The 22,169-nt window shown below is 37.4% G+C and overlaps 2 protein-coding genes across 5 annotated transcripts; one reads left to right on the top strand and one right to left on the bottom strand.

Moving 5' to 3' along the window:
* Positions 1 to 348: 348 nt before the first annotated feature.
* LOC140778459 (amine oxidase [copper-containing] zeta, peroxisomal-like) lies at positions 349 to 13,827 on the top strand. Of its 4 annotated transcripts, none has more exons than XM_073123183.1 (14): positions 349 to 836; positions 2,196 to 2,305; positions 2,421 to 2,726; positions 3,844 to 3,956; positions 4,064 to 4,394; positions 4,488 to 4,703; positions 4,806 to 5,042; positions 7,969 to 8,154; positions 9,139 to 9,279; positions 10,300 to 10,568; positions 10,849 to 10,930; positions 11,804 to 11,926; positions 12,006 to 12,186; positions 13,474 to 13,827. In XM_073123183.1, exons 1-14 carry the CDS (start codon positions 617 to 619, stop codon positions 13,527 to 13,529), a joined length of 2,571 nt encoding a protein of 856 aa, XP_072979284.1. In that variant the 5' UTR covers positions 349 to 616; the 3' UTR covers positions 13,530 to 13,827. The 4 variants fall into 4 exon arrangements, 3 of the variants coding, with proteins under 3 accessions (XP_072979284.1, XP_072979293.1, XP_072979302.1); XR_012107186.1 differs by lacking the exon at positions 13,474 to 13,827 and adding an exon at positions 10,998 to 11,097 and having other exon boundaries at positions 350 to 836; positions 12,006 to 12,127; XM_073123192.1 differs by lacking the exons at positions 11,804 to 11,926; positions 12,006 to 12,186; positions 13,474 to 13,827 and adding an exon at positions 10,998 to 11,770.
* A 2,824-nt stretch (positions 13,828 to 16,651) lies between these two features.
* Positions 16,652 to 20,139, bottom strand: LOC140758133 (uncharacterized). The gene has a single exon (XM_073094184.1). It carries the CDS (start codon positions 19,556 to 19,558, stop codon positions 16,898 to 16,900), a length of 2,661 nt encoding a protein of 886 aa, XP_072950285.1. The 5' UTR covers positions 19,559 to 20,139; the 3' UTR covers positions 16,652 to 16,897.
* Positions 20,140 to 22,169: the final 2,030 nt, after the last annotated feature.

The following is a 22,169-nucleotide window of genomic DNA, read 5'->3' as shown; positions in this document are numbered from 1 at the left end:
TAGACCTTTTATTCTTTATTTAACTCTATCGGTGAGTGTATTTGAGGCACTATAACTCCGTTAAAAAGGGGCAAATGAAAACAAGAGTATTTCAGATAGTTTATAAATTAATCTTATTTCCTTAAAAACGATATTGCTAGTCCGAGATTAATCATTTTAAATTAACAGAAATATTTATGAAAATAGTACAGTGCGGTTACAAAATATCAAGGCCGAGATGTTAATCGTAAAATTACAAAATGTAAGGGGTGAAATGAAACAATCCATATACTTTAGATTACGGATTGGCTGTCGCATCATTATTCCAGAACAGCAAAGGTCTTCATCCTATAAATGCACGTGAAACGCCGGCTGTTCCGTGGCAGAGTAAATTTCAATCCATTTTGGAAAGAAAGAGAGGAAGATTTAGAAAGTGGGTTTCCTTCTTGAAATATAGAGGGGATAAAGAGGAGTAAAGTCGCTTCTTGAAAGAAAGAAAGAAAGAGTCAGGAGAAGGGAGAGAGGAAGAGGAAGAGGAGGTGAAGAAAGAGGAGAAGGCGGCGGCGGAGTATTGCTGTATGTCAGATCGTAGTGAGGGATACTACGGCGGATTCGGTGAGCTCGCAAATCCATTGCAATGGCCACAACTGAGGAAAAAGCGACGCCATGCTGCTCCGCTACCGCCATCGGCGGCGGCGGTGGCGGTGCTGCTGCTGTTGTCGGAGGAATCGGCCGGAAGGCGGTTCAAGATTGGACCGTGGACGGGAAAGCATCTTCGGCGGCGGCTGTGAGCTCTTTGATCCGCCCCGTTGAGGACATCGTCGAGCCTTCAGCGACCGGCAAGGCTTCTGCCAAGGGTAAGAAGGCCACGGTTTGGGATTTTCTTCGTTGTTTGCTTGCTATCTCAATTTTGTTTCATGGATAGATGAGAGGATGACCATTCTCATAATTTTCATTGTTAAGAACTTCTAGAACAGAACAAATGTCGGTAGTTTTTTTTAATATATAATTGTTAAACATTCCTACTTGTACTTGAGCAGTGCCTAGTTCTTTTTCAAATTCCGATTGTTTAATAAAGTAATAGTATGGATACTTGGGCGTTGCTTGATGTGATGACGGTAAGGCTTGCCTCTTGCATTAATGCAATAGGTTATGGGTTCAACTTACCTGCTTACATTTTTTTGTTCTCCCTAGACCCCTGTCTGGGAGGAGCCTCATGCACTAGGAGACTTTAAGGATAATCGTGATGTTTTTCTCATACAAGGGTTCTTTTAGTGGTACAAAATTAATCTTTTGAATGAATAGTGGATAATTTGACCATGCAAAAGAATACTTTTGAGATTGAACTCAGCAGATCATGCTTGCATGTGAAAGAAACTCAGGAGTATGTGTACATTTAAGGGCTCTACCTAAGAAGTTTGCATCACGGTATGAGTTCATACAGTCTAAATGGTTATGCGACCTTTGATCAGACCAGTATTAGGAACTCAATTTAGTTACTCATAAAGTCGGTATAGAAATATCAACATCAAAATTCAAAAGAACCATTCACGTAACCCAAGCGCATCAATGGTTTAATATCTATTCAGGCATTTATTTTCAACTCACATATTCAAGTATTTAATATTAACAGGAAGCATGCGTTGTTTTGGTCAGCAACAGTTTAAGCTGCAATTGATTCATAAGGATTTGCAAGTCTTGAAAGTAAGAGGATTTAGAGTCAAGTGCCTCAAACCAACTGGTTTCACAAACTTTGTTGTATCTTGCTTGGCTGATGAATAATTACTTTTATGCAAATGCAGTTATGTCATTTTAATTCATTTGTCTCTTCAAATTATATGTGCATAAGTTATGAAAATATTATAATTTTAAAGTTGACTTCTTTCGCTACATCTGCATTCCCCTGTCTAAAGAGGTTCAGGACACTTTTTTCTGTATCTGCTTCACCTTAGGGGCAAGTAGGCCCTACCAATTATATCTTGTGGAGACATAAAAGGCTTTGATAATGATGATGGATTGGTGGTTGATTATGGGTTTATGCACAGTCGCATGATTATAACTTGGTTTCTCTTTCGTTATAATTTTTGTTTCAGTTCTTTTTTCTTTAGAAGGAAATGTTCCTTTTGGTAGTTTGCTAAGTGTAGACCTTTCAGTATTGTTTAATATGAATGTTTAATATTCATGGATCTTTTTTAACGTCTTGTGGGAATATCCAGGTATACCTATAATGACAAGGGCTCAGACAAGGCACCCTTTAGACCCATTATCTGCTGCTGAAATATCTGTGGCAGTAGCAACTGTCAGAGCTGCTGGTGCAACTCCTGAGGTCAGTAATTGTATTGAATTATTTATCAACTTTTACTTGCTTGTCATGCTCGATGGTATTTTCTTGTGCTTCATACATATGATAGAAGTCTAACAAGTAAATGACTGAAATGTAGGTGCGAGATAGCATGCGCTTTGTTGAGGCAGTTCTGTTGGAACCAGAAAAGATTGTTGTTGCATTAGCTGATGCCTACTTCTTCCCCCCTTTCCAACCATCGCTACTCCCTAGAACTAAAGGAGGTCCTGTCATTCCAAGCAAACTTCCTCCTAGGAGGGCAAGGCTTGTTGTCTATAACAAACAATCAAATGAGACTAGCATCTGGATAGTTGAACTATCAGAAGTGCATGCAGCAACTCGTGGTGGGCATCATCGAGGAAAAGTTGTCTCATCTGAAGTTATTCCGGATGTCCAACCACCTATGGTATGCTGTTAGTAGAGCTTGTCATGCTGTTAGTAGTATCCTGCTTTTTTATTGAGTGAGATGCTATCATTTTGCTTACAATCTCCTGATTTGCTTCCTCGGATGAACTTTCTTTGATATGTTTTAATGCACAGAAGCAGAAATATGAGAGTGAATCATAAAACAAGATGGATCTTGCACAGAAGAAGAAAAATGAGAGTGAATCACGAACAAGATGGATCATTAACTCTTCTCAATTCAAAATACCAAATTTTACACAGAAAATTAATGTTTGAATGTGAAGTCTGTGGATCAGTCGATATACAAAGGAACAATGGAAAAGGACTAACAGACCTAGGATTTTAAGATAAATGATTTCCAGTATTCATTCAATGATTGAACAAAAGAAATGGTTACATGCTTTAAAAGACGACTTAATTATTAGGTACTTAGGCCCCACTTAGTTGAAGGTGATTGCTTGTCAACTTCTCTCCTTAGTTGTTAGTTACATGTAGAACAAGTTTGAAATATTGATGGCAACATCTATATTAAAGGTGGATAAGAGGAGATGAGTAGAGAGATGAAGGGAGAATAAGTCACAACCATAGGGAACAAGTAGAGAGGGGAAGGAATGAGCTGGGGAGGAAGGGATGTGGAAGGCCATATGATGTAATGGTACTTTATTCAAAATAATTCCTATATCTTTTATGACATCTTTTGCATCTCTTTTTAGGAAGCAAGTCAAGAGTTCGTATCATAAGTTATTGGACTCACTTTGGATTGAAGTAGAAATTTGGAACTTTTGTTGTTTGAGCAGTCCAATTTCCAAATAGGTTTGTTATTTGGGGCAGCCCTAAATGGGGTCCAGGAAGTTGGCCAGCCACTTTTGAAATTTGAGCTCTCCTAAATCCTGATCCAATCTAAATATGTATGTTACTACACTCTTTTTCTCAGGTTCTACGTTGGAAAGTTTTCTTCTACTTAATTTATATTATCTTGAATAGTATGTTTCTGAACTAGCTTTGTATTGACCAATTAAGAAACTTTGTATATTTGATTTATCTTTGTATGATGAGTCTCAAAAGTGATCTTGTCTAGTTGATAATTATGGGCTAATTTTATTATTTGTCAACTATAGGATGCGGTAGAATATGCTGAATGTGAAGCTGTTGTGAAAAGTCACCCTGGATTTATAGAGGCAATGCGAAAGAGAGGTATAGAGGATATGGATCTTGTGATGGTAGATGCCTGGTAAGCTAGCTTTATATATATGCTTCTTGCCAGTTTGCACTGAAAAATTGTCTTCAATTCCATTTGTTACAATATGTAAATTAGGATATCCAATTCGATGTCTTCAGGTGTGTAGGCTATTATAGTGATGCTGATGCTCCAAGTCGTAGACTTGCCAAACCATTAATCTTTTGTCGAACTGAGAGCGATTGCCCTATGGAGAATGGCTATGCACGTCCTGTTGAAGGGATCCATGTTTTAGTTGATATTCAAAATAATGTGTTAATTGAATTTGAAGATAGGAAGCTTGTTCCTCTCCCTCCAGCAGATCCTTTGAGAAATTACACTCCAGGAGAAACACGAGGAGGCGTCGATAGAAGTGATGTTAAACCACTACATATTCTTCAGCCCGAAGGTCCAAGTTTTCGTATAAATGGTTACTTCGTTGAGTGGCAGAAGGTAATTTTATTATTTCTATATTTCGTTTTTCAGCTAGCTCTTATTTCTTTTATTACTTTGTTAATGTGGAAATTTTCTTCTTCTGACGAGCAGTGGAATTTTCGAATTGGTTTCACCCCGAGGGAGGGGTTGGTGATCTACTCTGTGGCATACATTGATGGTAGTCGTGGACGAAGACCTGTAGCCCACAGGTTGAGTTTTGTTGAGATGGTAGTTCCTTATGGAGATCCAAATGAACCTCATTATCGTAAAAATGCGTTTGATGCTGGAGAAGATGGGCTTGGGAAAAATGCGCACTCTCTCAAGAGGGTTTGACTTCCATTCCTAGTGCTTTGATTCAACTTACTGAAGTTATGCTGCATTCTATTATGATGATTTGTTGTTAATTCACAATGTTCATCAATAATGCAGGGTTGCGATTGCTTAGGCTACATAAAGTATTTTGATGCACATTTCACAAATTATACTGGTGGGGTAGAGACAATTGAGAATTGCGTTTGTTTGCATGAAGAGGACCATGGGATCTTATGGAAGCATCAAGACTGGAGAACTGGGTTAGCTGAAGTTAGGAGATCAAGAAGGCTTACTGTGTCATTTATATGTACAGTGGCTAACTATGAGTATGGATTTTTCTGGCACTTTTATCAGGTAGAAGAATTTATTATTGTTCTAATACTAGCTTATTATATTCTGCAGTATATATGAGATCAACGATGGCTGTGCCACCATCGACGTAGCACAGCACATGCTGGTCGATATAGGGCATGCCTATCGGCACGCCCTCGGCATACTTTTGCGTGCTACTGGCATACCCCTGTGTGTTAGTGGCACGCCCTCATGTGCTACTGGCACGCATTTATAATATTTTTAATAAATTTTTTAGGATATTTAGATATGTTTTTAGGTCTTCGGCATACCGATATGTAATTTTTAGTTTTAATATATGTATTAAAACCAACATTATAGTGTTTTATTTTTAGATTATTTTTGTCAATGACCTATTTTATTAAAGATAAAGCAACAGTTAAATATAAATATTATTCAATATATAATATGATTGAGTACATTCATTACAACTAATAGTAATTATTGAATACTCTATAATATAATTGAACATATAATAATATTCAACACAAAATATTAATTACTAACTGTTCAATAATTAAAACTCATATCTAGTTGAACATAGTGTGGGCGAGAATGATCAAAGACTTCATTTGCCAACACAAAAATAACATGAGATGTTGCATTAAATACTATCGATAATCTTCAAAACTCTTCCATATATAGTATTATTGTAACGTCTCACATAGTCTTCACACAAATACGAATTTTATAATTCTCATATGATATGATATGGATAGTAAACATGCACGTGAACGATTGACACACTATAAACATATACAGATTATGGATATGGAGTATAATAAAGATGTTGTGGCTCTAATATGTGATTGATACGATGACAATAATGATGAACTCATATCATCTTATGGTCACACCTCTTTTGGTATCCTACTATCTACAGATTCAAGTATTTTTCTCATCTAGCTGTAATGTTTAGATTGAGATGGTCCCTTTCCGTTTTTATCTCTGATAAATTTTGCCTCGTAGTTGTCTAAGTTTAGCCCCGTGGTCTTGATCTTGGTTGCATGTGGAGTTTTCCTCTGTAAAAATAATATCTCTGAGAAGGTTGTGTAGCAGGGACACATGTCTCATCTTTTTCATCACTGCTACTGGATTAAGTCTCGTCATTATTACTATCACCATCAACATCACTATTATCATCATCTCTAGTCTCATTATCATCAATTTATGTAAGCCTTCTAAGGGATAAATTGATCGTGAAGATGATCTAACTCAAATAGTAACCGATTGTGAAGATTCAGCTTGACTAATAGTTAATTAATGATTATTGATGAAAATAAGAAAAAGTTAAAAAAAGGGCTCCACATGTCATATAATATTTGTTAAAAAATAACTAAAATTGATTTAATGATGATTGATTGAACTAAAAAAAAAAATTATAAAAAAAGCTCCACATTGGCACAATGACTGGCATGGCTTGGCACAGGGATGTGCGAGCGTGCTAACCGGCATGGCTATCCTTATATGAAATAACTGTTTTAAGCCATTCCTAGTTTGAATTGATTCATATTGTCACTTGCTTGAATTTTTGCTCTGAAGTGGCAACTGCTGTGTTGCTCAAGATTTCATTTTGGAACATCCATAGAATTCTTTTTGTGTAGATGATGAACATGCTTATCTTTAGTTTCCTATTTTCATGTATAGGCTTTGACATGTAGACAGAGCTTTTTTTTCCTCTATATTAAAAATGAGGTCAACTCTAATTTAATTAGCGGTGATGCTTATTTCCTTAACTTTACCATATTCAATCAAAGTATTGAAATGGGCTAGACTTTTTTGTTCTTTTGAAACTACTTTGGTTGAAGGAGTATCTTTTCTGGCTTCATGTTCATGTTATTTTGCTTCTAAGGAATTCTACAAGTGCAACCAACCATTTAGACCCAGCCATTTGGGGTGGTCTATGTGGGCCATTTTCCTCCATTATTATCTATTTAGAATAAGGATCTGTTTGACCTTTTTCCTTAAATTCATTTTGTGGCAGCTTATGCACCAGAAGAAGGCCTTAAATTAAGGGGTATATGATGACCAGAACATACTGGAAGCGTTGCTAGTTTGCTGCATTTTGGCCACCATGCTCAAACGCATCACTTTTTTCTCCCTTCATTTCTTCTTACATGATAGCTTTTGAATTTTGTTTGTGATTATCGGAAACTGGTACTTTTGTTTTGATTGCTTCCAAATTTCACATGTATAAGTAAATATACATATAGGTAACCAAGTCTGAAGAAAGGATGCTTGAACATCCTAGTCATATCTATATTGTATCATCATTAGATACTATTATTAGTCATATGCAACATGGATGTGTCTAATACTTCTTTCAAAAATACAATATTGTAAAATTAAACAGTAGTTATGGATTTGACTTGAATGCTTTTGAGTTTTGAGTACTAAATATATACTATGGGAAATGAGTTCACGGTGTTGATAGTTGTTGATAGTACGGCTAATGTCAATAAGGATCAGGTGAGATCTTCAGAAATAAATGAAGACTTCTGGTAGTAAGAGGATTTAGTCTTATGATAAAGGTTAAAGTTATATTCATTCCATGATACAACCAGGTAATATATAGTTGTATTGCCATTTACATAATGTGGTGGCTGGATTTGACAGTCATCTTCTTCAAGTTTGTATGCCACAGATAACTATTTGTTGTCGGTAGCTGCTTTTATCTTTATATCTTTCACTATGCTCTTGATAAAATTTATGGTGACAGCTCATCCGGTTTTCTTTCTCACCTTTGGGAATGGGAAGAGAGGAAGGTCCATTCAGACTTTCCTTTCCTACTAACCATTAATTCTTACAACATATTGATTTCGTTTCTTTTGGGATGGAGATTTGTGTCTACATCCAAATTTGTCTGCTTTCTCTAATATCATTAGTGTATTGTCTATAACTTAGTTTATCCCTTCTCTTTTGATTTTAGGATGGAAAAATTGAAGCAGAAGTAAAACTGACTGGGATTCTAAGCTTGGGAGCATTAATGCCTGGTGAATCAAGAAAATATGGTACAACTATTGCACCAGGTTTATATGCACCAGTTCATCAACATTTTTTTGTTGCTCGCATGGACATGGCCATCGATTGTAAGCCCAATGAAGCCTTCAATCAGGTATTTTGGGCTCGTTGAAATCATATATTAATTACGCCAACAGCATCTTCATCACTTTCCACTAGCAGAATACAGATGACTTTTCTGTCTGATTGCTAGATTAGAGAAGTATAAGATATTTGTGGATACAAATGTGTGCCTTGCTTCAAGTAGAAATATACTTGGTCCTTGTTTAGCAGCAAGGAAAGCTTGTAATATTCTCAAATGGTTCTAAGTGTTGTCGCTGTGATTCTTGAATCATCACACCTGTTCTATTAGCTTTTGGTACAAAATCTGTTTCTATAAATGTACTGCCTATCCTTTTTGTCCCTCCCACTAGATATTTCAAAGTGATACCTGAAAATATAAGTTTGATAGACTTTTTCAAACTCAATTTTCCACTCCTAAAATAACTTCAATGTCTCACTATTCTGAATTTCGTTTTGCTTTTCAGCAGGCCTTCAATTTTTCTTTTCAGTCTCTTAACGAGATTACTTTTTCACAAACCTCATAAGTTGTTGTGCTTGTTCGTTATCAGTTCGATCTAATCTTGATAGACAATCTGCTAATTGCTTTGTACAATAATACATGTTCTTACTTCTTATCTACTGCCAAATTTTATTCTTCATAAACAAAGGGATGATAAATAAATTTTCTAACTTAAGAACTCTTGCCTTAGTAAAAGAAAAAACTAAAAAGAGTATTAAAACGAGAATAAGTTTGAAAATGCATATCATTCTCATATCTTACTGAGTCCATAAAGGGCATATGCACAACATGATACTTCAAGTAGAGTTAAGATGTGTAAGACTGTAAGTATATACTGTAGAGCTGCACATAAGGGCATAAGTTGGCCTCATCTTATTTTAGAATTATATGGTTGATTGGCACAATCATGTTGTAGGCTACACTTTTGTAGTTTGTGTATTAGATTTGTTCTTTTACAGTATCTGCCCAATGTGTCTCTAAATTCCTAACATTTTGATGTGATTGTGGTTCATGCAGGTGGTTGAGGTGAATGTCAAAGTTGAAGAACCAGGCCAACATAACATTCACAATAATGCCTTTTATGCTGAGGAAAAGCTTCTGAAATGTGAGTTAGACGCGATGCGTGATTGTGATCCTTTATCTGCACGCCACTGGATTGTAAGTCAGCATATCCTTTTGTTTGTTAGTTTATATTGGCACATCTTTTTCACCTCTTTAATGTCTTCCTCAATTGTGACCGAATGGCATCTTAAGGGATTCAAATAGATATATGTAAGAGGTGCCACTGGATTTTGTGTATCTCTATGCATGTTTATTTACATGCCTCCTACATGATGTGAAATGTAAGGAGAGAAAGAATGATGACCATTTGAAGGTCAACTTAAATTGAATAAAAGGAAGAAAATAATTGATATACTAGTGAATGAAGTGTTGACAAATTATAAAATTACATCTATACAGAAACTGTAATGTATTGAGATAAAATGGAAGGAAGAATGTTTAACTAATAATTGTAGTCCAGCTATCATATAGGATCATCAAAACACAAATATAAGAGATCAAGAGAGTGACGCAGTGTTTATTGAGGTGGGTGATGGTAATGTAAAGAGTGACATTGCATATCTTCGTCAATTTTATCCTAATGGTACTTTTCAAGGGAGGTTCCTTGGTGGATTTTATGTTGTGTTGTGTTGTGTGTTTTGTGTTTGTGGTGTACTTGAGCTCTGGTTCAACACAACAATTTCGGCTGCAACTTAACATGTGTTATGGCTCCTACTAACTCCAACCAGTCCACTGCTGTGAATTGGGCTGTGCTCAGCCAAAACCAGCTACCACAACCATACCATTGTAAAAAGTTTGTCTTTTATATACTGCCATAACTACTTATGGTTTAACATTGCAATGATCTGCCTTCTTGTTGATCTTAGCTTTCACTGAGAATCTTGATCAGCCAAATAGCAGAGAAAACTGAACCATCAATAAGTTAACTTTGATTTAAATGCATTGTAAATAACTAAATATATAGTTTTTCCTGTCCATTTTGAGATTAATTTGCTCATGTTGAGATATCCAAACTGTACGTCTTGACTCCAATATTTATATATAAATCTGAAGTTTGATATTTATATGGAAATTATTATCAAGTTCATATCTTCTGATAACTGATGCACTTTTTAGGTAAGGAACACAAGAACAGTAAATCGGACTGGTCAACCTACTGGCTACAAGCTTGTCCCTGGTTCAAACTGTCTACCTTTAGCAGGTCCAAAGGCGAAAATTTTGAGACGAGCTGCCTTTCTGAAGCATAATCTTTGGGTTACAGCGTATAAAAGAGATGAGATGTTCCCAGGAGGAGAGTTTCCCAATCAAAATCCACGTATAAATGAGGGGTTATCTACATGGGTTAAGAAAAATAGATCCCTTGAGGAAACTGACATTGTTCTATGGTTAGTTTATAATAGTTCTGAAGTTGGTTAAATTGATGGATAGATTTTTAAATTCCCTTTTACGATATATTTTTCACCTATGTTTTGATGCACTTTTCCCTACTACACCTTCTACTTTTATATAATATGTTAGGTCATTGGAAGTTTCTTTAGTGGAGACCTCTATTTCTAACAGGATTCTTATTTCTTTAATTCTTAAAAAAATGAATCCTTTACAGCTTTTCTGATTGGATTTCTTAATCTTTATGAGTTTTGCCTCATTTTTCTGTTTTACATACAGGTATGTGTTTGGAATTACCCATATTCCACGCTTGGAAGACTGGCCTGTCATGCCAGTGGAACACATAGGTTTTATGCTCATGGTATGGCTTGTTTCTTTAGCTTCTTTTGATAAGTTATCACAATGGATTGATTAAAATATTTGCTCAGATGATTGCTTCTTCAAATTCTTGTATGTTATGCTATATCTTGATACATAGCCCATGGATTCATGGAGGCTGGCTATGTTGGTGCAGGAATACGACATTTGGTAAAGTTTATGATTTTCATCTAATTCCCTGTTTAACATCCCAATCATATAGATTTCTAGTAAGTGCATTTGACCACTAATTTATTAATGTAATAATGTAAGGTTACAAAGGACTAGGGAGATGGCCTAGTGTTGTATAGTACACAGTGAAGAAGAATCTTCAGTTAGTATTTTCTTGATTTAGTAGCCCTGAAATATCATCTGCTGGTTGACTCTTCCATTTAATACCAAGTTTAGCCTTACAGCATTAGAAAATGTTGAGTTATCTCCATGTTAAGTATGTTTTTATAGTGGACTGAGAGCTTTCCTTGGATGGAGTGTTCTCCTGCAATGTACTCATTTATTTGTTGTGCTGGCACATGTCAACTGAGACAACTTGGATAAGTGGTATTGCGATAGGTGCCCTGGTTCAGTACTTCAGTGCTCCTATGTTAGCAAGTCTTAAATTTAAATGACTCTGTTTGGCCACCAAATATGCTGAGTCCCAATCTATAGAACCAAGGGTCCAACCTATGGCTTTGCAATTGATATTATTCAAGTCAGTTCTGCATATGCCCAAGTTATTATCAGATAAGTGATTAAATACCATTAGTCTTGATCTGATCTGACCTGAGATTCTGGGTCAGGATTTGAGTTCTTTTCTCTAAATTAATCAGATAATCTGATCTGATATTGGAACCACTAATTTCTGTGCATGGAATTTTAGGATATGAACAGTTATCTTATTTGGATTTGGTTCAAGCTTTCCTTTAGTGTGGTCTACTGGTATAGAGGAAAGGTCTTTCTCCTGGCACAGCTTGTTCAATTTTTTCCTTCTTCAAATGTCAAGGTAAAATAGAGGGAGAAGGTTCTCTCTGCCTAATTACTCTTAGTTGAGGAATTGTCATTTATATACTTCTATGTTCTAGGTCATTCCTCACAAATTTCCCATGCATAATGTGGTCGAGCATAGAGAGGGAGGGAACAGGGGAGAGCTCTTGCGCAATCTTGACTCTTGGAGTGTTGAGAGAGAACAGATTGATGAGGTTCTTCACCTAGTGATTTCAGAGAATTGGAGAATTTGTGGCTTTAGATTCTCTTTTGTTCTAGGTCATTCCTTAATTTTAACTAATGATGTGGAAATACTCTCTCTTTCTTGCTATTTATATACTCTGATTGCAAGGTTAGAAATCTTAGAAATTTTACTCTGCCTTTTCCTGTTTGTTAGACTCCAACCAACACTAGTCTCTTGTTTTAAGTGCAAGGACTTCACAATTATACTTCGAATAATTAATCTGTTATATACATCTATTTTACTATATCTACATAATTCTAGACTTCAAGATTGCTACGGAAATTATGACTGGTTTCAAATCAAGTCTAATATTAGATACTTGACTTTTAATGTAGCTCTAGAATAAATTTTCAAAATATTTTGTCAGTACTCTGCTGTGATATTCTTTTAATTTTTGTTTATTATATTTTCTACAATTCACATTATGTAAAAATGTAAGCTCAATTTCTGAATTAAGAACACATATTATGAAATGAAAGCCCATTTTGAGAGTTGAGAACAATTGTGTCAATCATGTTCATATATCTAAGTTTTTGTTGGCGTTAGACACAGTTATCACTCATATCTTAGTTGCATCTGGCTAAGTTATATTTGACTTGTAAGAGACTATTTGAATTCATCATATACTTAAACAGAATAAACTTGCACGAGAGAACTTGTAGAGAAGTATCTTCATTTTTTTTTCTAATTTTGGAATTCAAGTAAAAGATTAACTCATTTAGTAGTAGTTTCTTTTAACACATGAAAAGCATGTGACCTTTACACTAACAATCGTCCACCCTCCTGCTTGTTAATTCTTTACTAACATCTTATTATATCTTACCCTTGTTATCTGTTCTTCACCAACCTTAGTTCATTTTAAACAAATAATGATATTATGAGCAAGATGAACCTCTCAAGCCTGTCTAGCCCCTGAACCTTGTGATAGGTGATTAATTGCTTCTGTTGACTGTATCTGGTACCTAAACTGCTGCTCTCAATAGTGTGACAAATATAGTAATTTGTTGGGGTCAATTTGTACCTACGTTGTCTGTCTATTAGCTTAAGCTATCGTACAAATTGACTTTTTAAAGAATGAAATTATCAGTAGTTAAACATATACTGGAGATCTGTTTATCCATTGCTGTGTTGGTCAGGTTATATTACAGTTCCCTTAACAATTTTTGGAAGTTTGACTGAATGATTATGTAGCGACATTTGGTTGGTCTAACAAGCTTTTTCTTCTTGGCCTATGGATCTAGTTTCAGTTGATATCATTTCGACGGTCCTGATAATTTCTTTTGCTCAGAGATAATTGATGGGTTTGGTAATTGATTGTGCAGCCCCACGGTTTCTTCAACTGCTCTCCAGCAGTGGATGTGCCTCCAAACGCTACTGACGTGGAGATCAAGGAGAGTGCGACGACCAAGCTGATACAGAATCCTCTGGTTGCGAAACTTTAATCGAGAAAGAACTGAAGAAGTGATATAATAAATGAGAAAACAAAAAACTCGATCTGCTATTTTTATGATAGTTTTATCTTAATGTATATGAAATGACTAGTTTAAGTTGATTGCATCACCTTATCATTTGATCTTGGCTTAAATAAGCTATTCTGTTGTGCATCCAAATGAATTTACGTGTGCAGCATTTGTTAATATTATGAGAATAAAATGGGATTTCTATTGGGCTGGTGACGATCTCCCACTCTGAACGGCATGTCTAGAGCGGCATGTCTAGAGGTAGCCAATTATATAATCGAAAACCTTCGCGTCCCATCCCCTCCCCCCTCAATCCGTCTACTTAGGCCCGGTTTACTTTATTTTAGTATACTAATTTGATATTCTGTCATATTATTCTATATAATTTTTAAAAAATAATTAAATAATAACTCATAATTACTATTTTGCCTTTTGATTAGATAATAGTTAATGACACGTCATTTGACTCTCTCTTCTCTTTTTTTTTTGTTAAATATTAGTTTTTTCAGCTACAGTTGAGATTTTCTCTTTGGATCTTTTTGTTAAATATTGGTCTCTTACTTAATTTTGAGATTTCATCTTTTCTTTACTAGTAAATTATACAAAAAATATAACTAAGCCCACACTCTATATTTGCACTATGGGCTTATAACCTTGTATTTTTTTAATATAGTTATTTTCTCATAGTGCACGGTTATTTTATATAGAGTGAGATTATTTTTTTATAATGTGCGCTTAAACTCTTTATTACCTCGTAGTGTGCACTTAAATAATACATTACCTTATAGTGCATAGTTATTTTACATAGAGTGGAAGGTATTTCCTCACTGTGCAGGATAATCTTGGTAGTACATGATTATTTTATATAGAACAAGAGATTATTTTTCAGTAGTGCATGCTTATAACCCCATAGTGCTTCTTTATTTTTCGTAATTCATGATTATTACATACCTCATGGTGCAGCATTATAACTATAATAACCCAAACCAAAATAATAATAATAATAATAATAATAATAATAATAATAATTTAATTTTAATTTAAAAATAAAAATTATTCTGTGGTTGCATGGGACAACCTCGCGCCATGCATGAAAGCGGCTCGCGCTATGGCGCCCCACTGAGTCGTGCCAACTGGCCGTGGTGGGCCCTACTGATGCCGCATTCTTCTTTTTTTATGCTCTACCCTCTCGGTTCACCAGCCGCCGTCACCCTCCCTCCGGCCGCCTCTATATATATATCTAAAGCTCTATCACTAGGCTTTGACGGTTCAGCGAAAATCATTGGACGAAATCTCTCTTGTTCCACTCCTTCCCTCTCCTCAAACTCTCTCTCTAGCGTATTCGTTGACACCGCCCACCTTGGAGCCTTGTCGTCTCTGCCAACCAGTCCTCGTCGGTGAAGCTCCTTCCTTCTCTCAGTTTGCTTCTCGAGCTTGGGTTTGCCGGAACCAAGTCGTCGGCGAGAGACTGGCCACTAGCTGGCCATCAGTTGTTGAGCTCCTCCTAGCCAGCTCGGTTTCCCTCTCTCTTACCTTCTCCTTCTTCTCTTCTTCATCTTCTTTCCCTCCTCCTCTTCTTCTTCCTCGGTTCTTCTTCCCTTACTGCATTGCAGCAGACAGCATTAGGTCGAGCCCAACACTGTAGCAAAGGGTTTCTCCCAATTCTTATTTCTATTAATTATGTAATTTATTTTCTAAAGTTAAGGTAAATTAGTTTCTTTAGATAGTTAATTATTTTGATAATTTACGCTCACTAGTGTAATTATTAACTAGGTACTTTTAGTATAATAATTTGTTATTATAATTATAAATATTGCATATAAATGTATTTTAGGCATTGTTATTAGATTTGTACATATAATTTTATTGATAATAATCTTATATTTATGTTATATTTTATATAATTTTTTTAGCATCTTATTATTATATACTATTTTGTATAAAATAAAATACTAAGCTTACATTTTATTTTTATATAGCTGGATATGCTATTTTACATATAATTAATCATTGATTAAACAAGAGTAAAAATCACAAAATAACTATTAATATGACTATGTTTATAATTATATTTTTATTAATCATATATATGGCTGTTGTATACAAAAGGAGATAAATTATTATATACTTTAGTCTATAATTAGCAAACTAGGATTCTTAAATAAATATTTTGAATTATGGTAATAGTATATCAATATTATCACAATTAAATTTATCATATGAATCTAATTGATTTTAAATCTAATAACTATCATATTTTACTTAAACAGATTATAATCGAATAAAATATTAACTTTATATTACTTAAACATTTTTAGATCCCGAACTCCTTATTTGAGACCTTCGTGGACCTTGCTAGCAATGAGTTGACACTTAGTTGACGAACGTGAGGGATACGTGTTTTGTATATTCGAATCAAACTGTAAGTATTCTTATCTTCTAGAGAGCTTTCCCCTATTAAGATATTTTATTTATTTATATAAGCATATTTTTATCATTCATTTGTGATACGATCCTTCCTCGGCTATAGGCTCTGATACCAGATTGATACGAACCCTCTTTTGGTGCTATGGCTCTGATTCAAGATTAATACGATCTTGCACGGAACTTTGAGATCAGATCCCGAAATATCCCGCCGTTGGATCGCTGTGAAATTTTGATATGTTGTAGGCCCGGAAAAGAGCTTTCCAACGGATCTAGTTTCAGGCGAATCGGAGATGGGGATCTCGAAATATCGTTCGTTTAGTGGACGAACGTCAGGATACTCTGTTTTGGATTCCGTGGATGAAGGCACGAAATCCTAGGTAATGGTGGATTGTGGAGGGCCGGTGTTGATGGGGTGGCACCGGTGTAAAAGTGATGGTGGAAGGGTTATGGATGATGGAAAGGTTAGAGATAGCGATGGATAAATTGGAAGAAGGGGGAGAAGAGGGCCACTCCTAAGGGACTAGGGTGATTGGCCTGTCGAGGGAGATTAGAAGCGGCGTTGCCGGGGAGATTGAGGGAACGAGAGCGAAGAAGATGAAGGAGGCAAGGCAAACTCAATTCTCAATAATCAATAATAATTTTGGTTGCCCTACACATACTTTTATAGGCTAACCAACAACTCAATCTTATCCTAAAACACAATCTTATCCTAAAACTCAATCTTATCCTAAAACTCAATCTTATCCTAAAACTCAATCTTATCCTAAAACTCAATCTTATCCTAAGGTAAATCCAAACTCGAGATGATGTTGGTGAAGTCCGAATCGTATCAATCCACCACGCTTCCGCAACCTTGTCCTCAAGGTTTGAAATTTGGGAAGCGATCCATGATGTCTGCCTCTAGCTCCCATGTAGACTCGTCAGTAGGTTTGCCCAGCCACTCAATCAGCACTTCAGTCTCTAATCTGGATCCTTGGCGTCTTCTCCTACGACTTAGGACTCGAACCGGCTCAGTGGAGCCATCTTCCTCCATTGGTTCGGGTAAGGTCGAACCCACTACATGGTTAGGCCCGATCTGGGCCTTCAATGCCGAGACATGGAAGACGGGATGTATCCTGGTTCCTTCAGGTAGGTCCAATCGGTAAGCTACTGGACCGATTCGTTGTAGCACTCGGTACGGACCATAGTACTTGTATCCCAACTTTTGGTTCAAAATTGGCCTCAATGTGGATTGTCGATACGGTTGAGCTCGAACGAACACCAATTGATCCACCTCAAATTCTCGCTCACGTCTGCCTTTGTCATGCGTTTGCTTCATGCGGTTTTGTGCTGTGGCTAGGTGAGTCTTGAGCCGTCTCAATGTTTCATCTCGATCAGCAAGCTCCAAGTCAAGCTCAGTCCTATCCGTCGCCGCGAGTCTATCGTAGGCACGCAAGACAGGGGGAGTGCGCCCATAAACCGCCTCAAATGGGGTCATGCCAATGCTTGAGTGATGAGCGGTATTGTATGACCACTCAGCCCAGGGAAGAAATTTGACCCAATTCTTTGGTCGATCCGCCACAAAGCATCGCAAGTATTGCTCTAGTCCACGATTCACCACCTCGGTTTGGCCATCCGTCTCGGGGTGATAAGCTGAACTAAGATTGATTTGAGTCCCTTGCAATCTGAAGAACTCGGACCAAAACTCACTTATGAAGATGCGATCCCGGTCTGACACGATAGTCCTAGGCATCCCATGCAAGCGTGCCACTTCCCGAACAAAAATTTCAGCAACCCTTTTTGCTGAAAACGGGTGAGACAATGTTATGAAATGTGCGTACTTGCTCAGTCTATCCACCACAACAAACACCACCGATTGTCCTCGAACTTCCGGCAGCCCCTCGATGAAGTCCATGGAGATATCCTCCCAAATACGCTCTGGTATCGGTAGTGGTTGCAGTAGCCCGCTAGGCTTGAGTGCCTCCGATTTGGCTCGTTGGCAGATTTGACATTCACGCACATACTTCTTCACGTCCGTCTTCATCCCAGTCCAAGTACAGTTTTGGGCCAGCCGCTTGTAAGTACGTAATACCCCTTCATGACCTGCTATAGGAGTATCATGGAAGTGTGCCATCAATAGCCTCCGTAGCTCTTCGTTTCGGGGTACCTTGATTCGCCCGTGCTCTAGTACTAACCCATTGCGCTCCTCGTGCTCGGGGTTGCTTGAGGGGTTCTCTCTCAACTCCTCCATGAGTCGGACCAGATCACTATCCTCTGCACTGGCTCTTCGTAGATCTGAAAAGAAAGGAAAAGTGGGTGCCGAGAAAGAAGCGAGCTCCCTTTCTTTTGGAAGTTCAAGCAGCGGTTTACTTCCATCCAACAACACTCTCTGATCATCTCTCCAAAAAGTCAATGTGAGGCTTGTAAAATCAAAGGTCACGGGCCCCAAGCTCCGAAGCCATTGGGTCCCTAAAACAATATCGGCACCTTGCAAGGCCAATGGATAAAGATCCAATGTGAAAGTTTGGCCTTGCACCTTCAATTCTGCACCTCCACAAATAGAATCTGCTCGCAAGGTGGTGCCATCTCCAATCGTCACATCGAACCCTTCCGTGGGTTCCGACTCGAGCCCAATCTTCCTAAGGAGCCTCATGTCAATGAAGTTGTGGGTGGACCCGGTGTCAATCAAGATTCTCACTGTGGTTTTCTTGATTACACCGTTCACCCGCAAGGTCTTTGGCGCGGCTGTCCCCGAATAGGCATCGAGGGAGATTTCGGCCTTCGTGTCCTCCACGTGTTGTTGCTCCTCAACTTCTTCTCCTCGATGTCCAGCCACATCTGCACCTTCAGCTGCCATGGGTGGAAGATCGTGGCCTTTTCCTTTGAGTTGTAGCTTGGCAGGGAGCTGCAACGTCATCACCGGTGACGAAGCTGTCGTGGTCGACTGTCGATTGACCGAGGAGAATGGTAGAAGATCGCTGGAGGCCATATGCGATTTCTTCTTAGTTGCCGACTCACGGTGGTTGCAAAGGGAGCTGGTGAAAGGCAGCCCAAGTGTCGAAATTCGCGGTTTCGGATCATCTCCTTCACCACCGATGAGGATTTCTGATGAGGGATATCCAGCGACCAGGTGTGGCGTAGCCAGCACTTCGCGATTTGTCGACAAGGTCTCCGGTGCATGGGAAGATGTGGAGGTTCCGAGGGCTGCTACAATGGTTGCAGATCTCATTGTAGTTGGTGGCAGTTCGTTGCGGCTGACCATAGGTCGAGGTGTAGAATCTCGCTCTTGCTGGATAGCCGAACTTTCCCCTATTTTTGTGATGAACGGGGAGGCCGTGGAGGATGTTGGGTATGTTGTGGAGGGTTCCCAATGCTGTCTTGTGATTGCCTTGCTTGTTGAAAAAGGTTTCGTCCATGCCCGTATTTCCTGCATCATCTCCATCATTATTTGCTTGTTGATGGCAATCTGTTTGGAAATAGACCCCAACATGGATAGAACGCTAGGTTCTTCCGTATTCCTATTAGATCGAGTGATCGTCATTGGAAGCGCTTGTTCGAGGAACGGTGGCTCTGATACCAGCTTGATACGATCCTTCCTCGGCTATAGGCTCTGATACCAGATTGATACGAACCCTCTTTTGGTGCTATGACTCTGATTCAAGATTAATACGATCTTGCACGGAACTTTGAGATCAGATCCCGAAATATCCCGCCGTTGGATCGCTGTGAAATTTTGATATGTTGTAGGCCCGGAAAAGAGCTTTCCAACGGATCTAGTTTCAGGCGAATCGGAGATGGGGATCTCGAAATATCGTTCGTTTAGTGGACGAACATCAGGATACTCTGTTTTGGATTCCGTGGATGAAGGCACGAAATCCTAGGTAATGGTGGATTGTGGAGGGCCGGTGTTGATGGGGTGGCACCGGTGTAAAAGTGATGGTGGAAGGGTTATGGATGATGGAAAGGTTAGAGATAGCGATGGATAAATTGGAAGAAGGGGGAGAAGAGGGCCACTCCTAAGGGACTAGGGTGATTGGCCTGTCGAGGGAGATTAGAAGCGGCGTTGCCGGGGAGATTGAGGGAACGAGAGCGAAGAAGATGAAGGAGGCAAGGCAAACTCAATTCTCAATAATCAATAATAATTTTGGTTGCCCTACACATACTTTTATAGGCTAACCAACAACTCAATCTTATCCTAAAACACAATCTTATTCTAAAACTCAATCTTATCCTAAAACTCAATCTTATCCTAAAACTCAATCTTATCCTAAGGTAAATCCAAACTCGAGATGATGTTGGTGAAGTCCGAATCGTATCAATTTGTTAGGTTATGGGTATGAGTATGCAGATGATCTAAAAATAATTAAAGATGAATCTTGTGCATATTTTATTAGTCGAATTGATTTATAGCATAAGTAGGCATGTGATGGATATATGGTTAGAGACTATATTGCATCATATTTCATTTGACTTCTTTACTACCTAAATTCTTGATATCCATGACTTCTTACCGAACTAGATAAATACATGTGATGTATCATTTTAGAAGAAAATCATAAAATTATATATATATATATATATATATGATGTGATTGTTAGAATGGTAAATGGTCTTAACGTATGATAGAGGATAATTATTATTAAGATATCCTTAGTGTATGGCAAAATATATATAATACTCCTGCTTGACATGGGCACATGCACGTCCGTGTGCCCATATGACATGCGCGGTGTACACGATTGGACGAGCAGGGCCCGTCACGCATAAATACACTCCTATGCTAATCCATCATAAAATAAATCATGACATCATCAAGTTAAACCTATTAATATACACATATCTATATCCACAATAACAATACTAGACAGCTACATAATTTAGCAGGGCCTATACAGGCCATGACAAACCATCAAGATACAACTAAAATAACTAATACATGAGCACACTATAATTTGACCTGTATTATATAAAATCATCATCTAATATAATGGAGTACAAATGTCAAATAATGGTACAACTCAATTTCTATATAAACTATAATCTATATCGTCTTGCATCTATAGCTCACCTCATCATCGCTCTAGATATCTTCTCAGGATATCTCAAGTCACTGTCATGTACCACATATCTGAGGGGGGTTAGAAAAAAATAAAGAGAGTTATGAGCTAAATGCTGAGTGAATAGACTTTACCTCGAATTAATAATGCTAAATATATGAATCAGAAAGAAGTATAATATCATGTATGAGTATATATGTATGTATGTATGTATGTATGTATATATATATATATATATATATATATATATATGTATATTCTCGATAACATATATATAAATGAAATCAATATTATCTCATGAATGGGCATATTATATCCTTAACTGAAATATATCTCATGATGAAATTATAATATAACATCACTCAATATAATAACATATGAAGTATGACAATCATGATCTAGTGATAATAGTCACATGCATGCCAACCACTCGATATCATATATGTTAGAGTCAGATACAATTCACAAATATCTTACTATCATAGTCATTTGTCTCAACTTTGAATATCATTCACCATGCTAGACCATGGTACCCGGCCCCCAACTTGGTACAAATTATCCCACAAGCTTAGAGCATACACTACCATACGCTAAGGGTATCTCTAAAGATAATTCATCCACCATGCTAAACCATAGTACCCGGTCCCCAACTTGGTACAAATTATGCTACAAGCTCAGAGCATACACTACCATATGCTAAGGGTATCTCTGAAGATAATCATACCCTACTATATGCTAAGGGTATCTCTGAAGATAATTATACCCTGCTATACGCTAAGGGTATCTCTGAAGATAATCATACCTGCCATACGCTAAGGGTATCTCAATAAATAATCATATCCTATCATACGCTAAGGATATATTAATGATAGTTGTACCTTATCATACGCTAAGAGTATAACCATCAATCATCACCATACTCTGTCATATGCTAAGAGTATATCTAGTACCAGTCCGAACCAGATACTATTCCAGCCTGATATATACATGTATTTTCATAATTTTCTAATATATGATAGATCATATGCATATATCCAGTACTACAATAGATAGTTAGGCTCTGATACCAAATTATTAGGCTAAATTGATAGGAT

Source organism: Typha angustifolia, chromosome 3, assembly GCF_048772165.1.
Source record: "Typha angustifolia cultivar Huaian chromosome 3, ASM4877216v1, whole genome shotgun sequence".
Lineage (NCBI taxonomy): Eukaryota > Viridiplantae > Streptophyta > Magnoliopsida > Poales > Typhaceae > Typha > Typha angustifolia.
Note: the sequence above shows the minus strand (reverse complement) of the source record. Positions and strands in the feature narration are given on the sequence as shown.